Source organism: Perkinsus marinus (genome assembly GCF_000006405.1).
Source record: "Perkinsus marinus ATCC 50983 genomic scaffold scf_1104296953240, whole genome shotgun sequence".
Taxonomy (NCBI): Eukaryota; Perkinsozoa; order Perkinsida; family Perkinsidae; genus Perkinsus; species Perkinsus marinus.
The window spans coordinates 1-1,396 of record NW_003208544.1 but is presented as its reverse complement, the minus strand read 5'-3'; the positions used below and the strand labels follow the sequence as shown (position 1 = coordinate 1,396).

The window sequence follows — 1,396 nt, the reverse complement described above, 5'->3', positions numbered from 1 at the left end:
TTCCCTCCTGATGGCAACGAAGTAACCAAACCAGGTAGTATGAACAGGCGAGAACAGGGAGTGTTCAGACGAAAGATGGTGATTGTGGTAATCGTCACTGACAATACGAGTGAACTATGCGAACAAAATCATCATTACGAGTGACAATAGGGAGATCTCAGACGAAAGATGGTGATTATGGTAATCGTCACTGACAATACGAGTGAACTATGCGAACAAAATCATCATTACGAGTGACAATAGGGAGATGTCAGACGAAAGATGGTGATTATGGTAATCGTCACTAACAATACGAGTGAACTATGCGAACAAAATCATCATTACGAGTGACAATAGGGAGATCTCAGACGAAAGATGGTGATTATGGTAATCGTCACTAACAATACGAGTGAACTATGCGAACAAAATCATCATTACGAGTGACAATAGGGAGATCTCAGACGAAAGATGGTGATTATGGTAATCGTCACTAACAATACGAGTGAACTATGCATAACATGAAGTCATCATTACGAGTGACAATAGGGAGATCTCAGACGAAAGATGGTGATTATGGTAATCGTCACTAACAATACGAGTGAACTATGCATAACATGAAGTCATCATGGAGTGGTAAGGTGTTGATCAGACGACTGACGGCAATCACAACAGTTACGCTACATTGCCGCTAATCAGCCTCCATTTGCTATTGCAGGCCTAATTCGCGCAGAGCTACTGGAGAGCAAACCGCGATTCAACAAATCCCTGCATAAAATGAACCCTACATGACTGAACTCAACGCAATAGGGAGGGAATAGTTCCCGTCGGAGAGCACTGGAAACAGCATTGGAAGCACCGCAGCTGCCAACCAGAGAGGTCGTAGTCGCCTTTACTTGAGCGTTTCCACTTAGTGATGGGCGTGGGCGGCGTGAGCCTTCTTACGCTGGGCCATGATGTCAGCCTGGAGCTCCTCACGCTTCGCCTTAGCTCTCTTGTGGGTGCCCAAACGCTTCTTGCCGTACTAAAAACATCATTCCGTAAACAAACTCGAACAGGAGTAATCCATCCCCGCGACCACTATAGAAGACCCCAAGAGTGATACCTACCTTGAGAGCACGCTTGAAGCTAGCAGCAGAGCCGATCTTGATCAACTCCATCATATGGCGCTCATAGGGAGCAAATCCGCAAACCTCACGGGCGACCTCACGGGCGAGATGCTTCTTAGCAGAATAAGAAGACTTAAGTGCCTTGGGTTGGCGCACGTTCAACGTGTGACCCTTGTTGATGCCAGCAGCCAAGCCTGATTTCGCGGCCATTTTGACGGGACTACCTGTAAGGAAGGGCTCCAACAGCAAATGAATAGCGTTAATCGATCGCTGCCGCGAGCGAGATCTGTAATATACGGGCTTGCGCTACT

General features: G+C 46.9%; 1 protein-coding gene across 1 annotated transcript; it reads right to left on the bottom strand.

Moving 5' to 3' along the window:
- Positions 1-886: 886 nt before the first annotated feature.
- On the bottom strand, positions 887-1,295 carry Pmar_PMAR014940 (ribosomal protein L36e, putative; the record flags this gene model as incomplete). The annotated part of the gene is made up of 2 exons (XM_002776586.1): positions 887-1,000; positions 1,086-1,295. 2 exons carry the CDS (start codon positions 1,293-1,295, stop codon positions 887-889), a joined length of 324 nt encoding a protein of 107 aa, XP_002776632.1.
- Between the last annotated feature and the right edge of the window lie 101 nt (positions 1,296-1,396).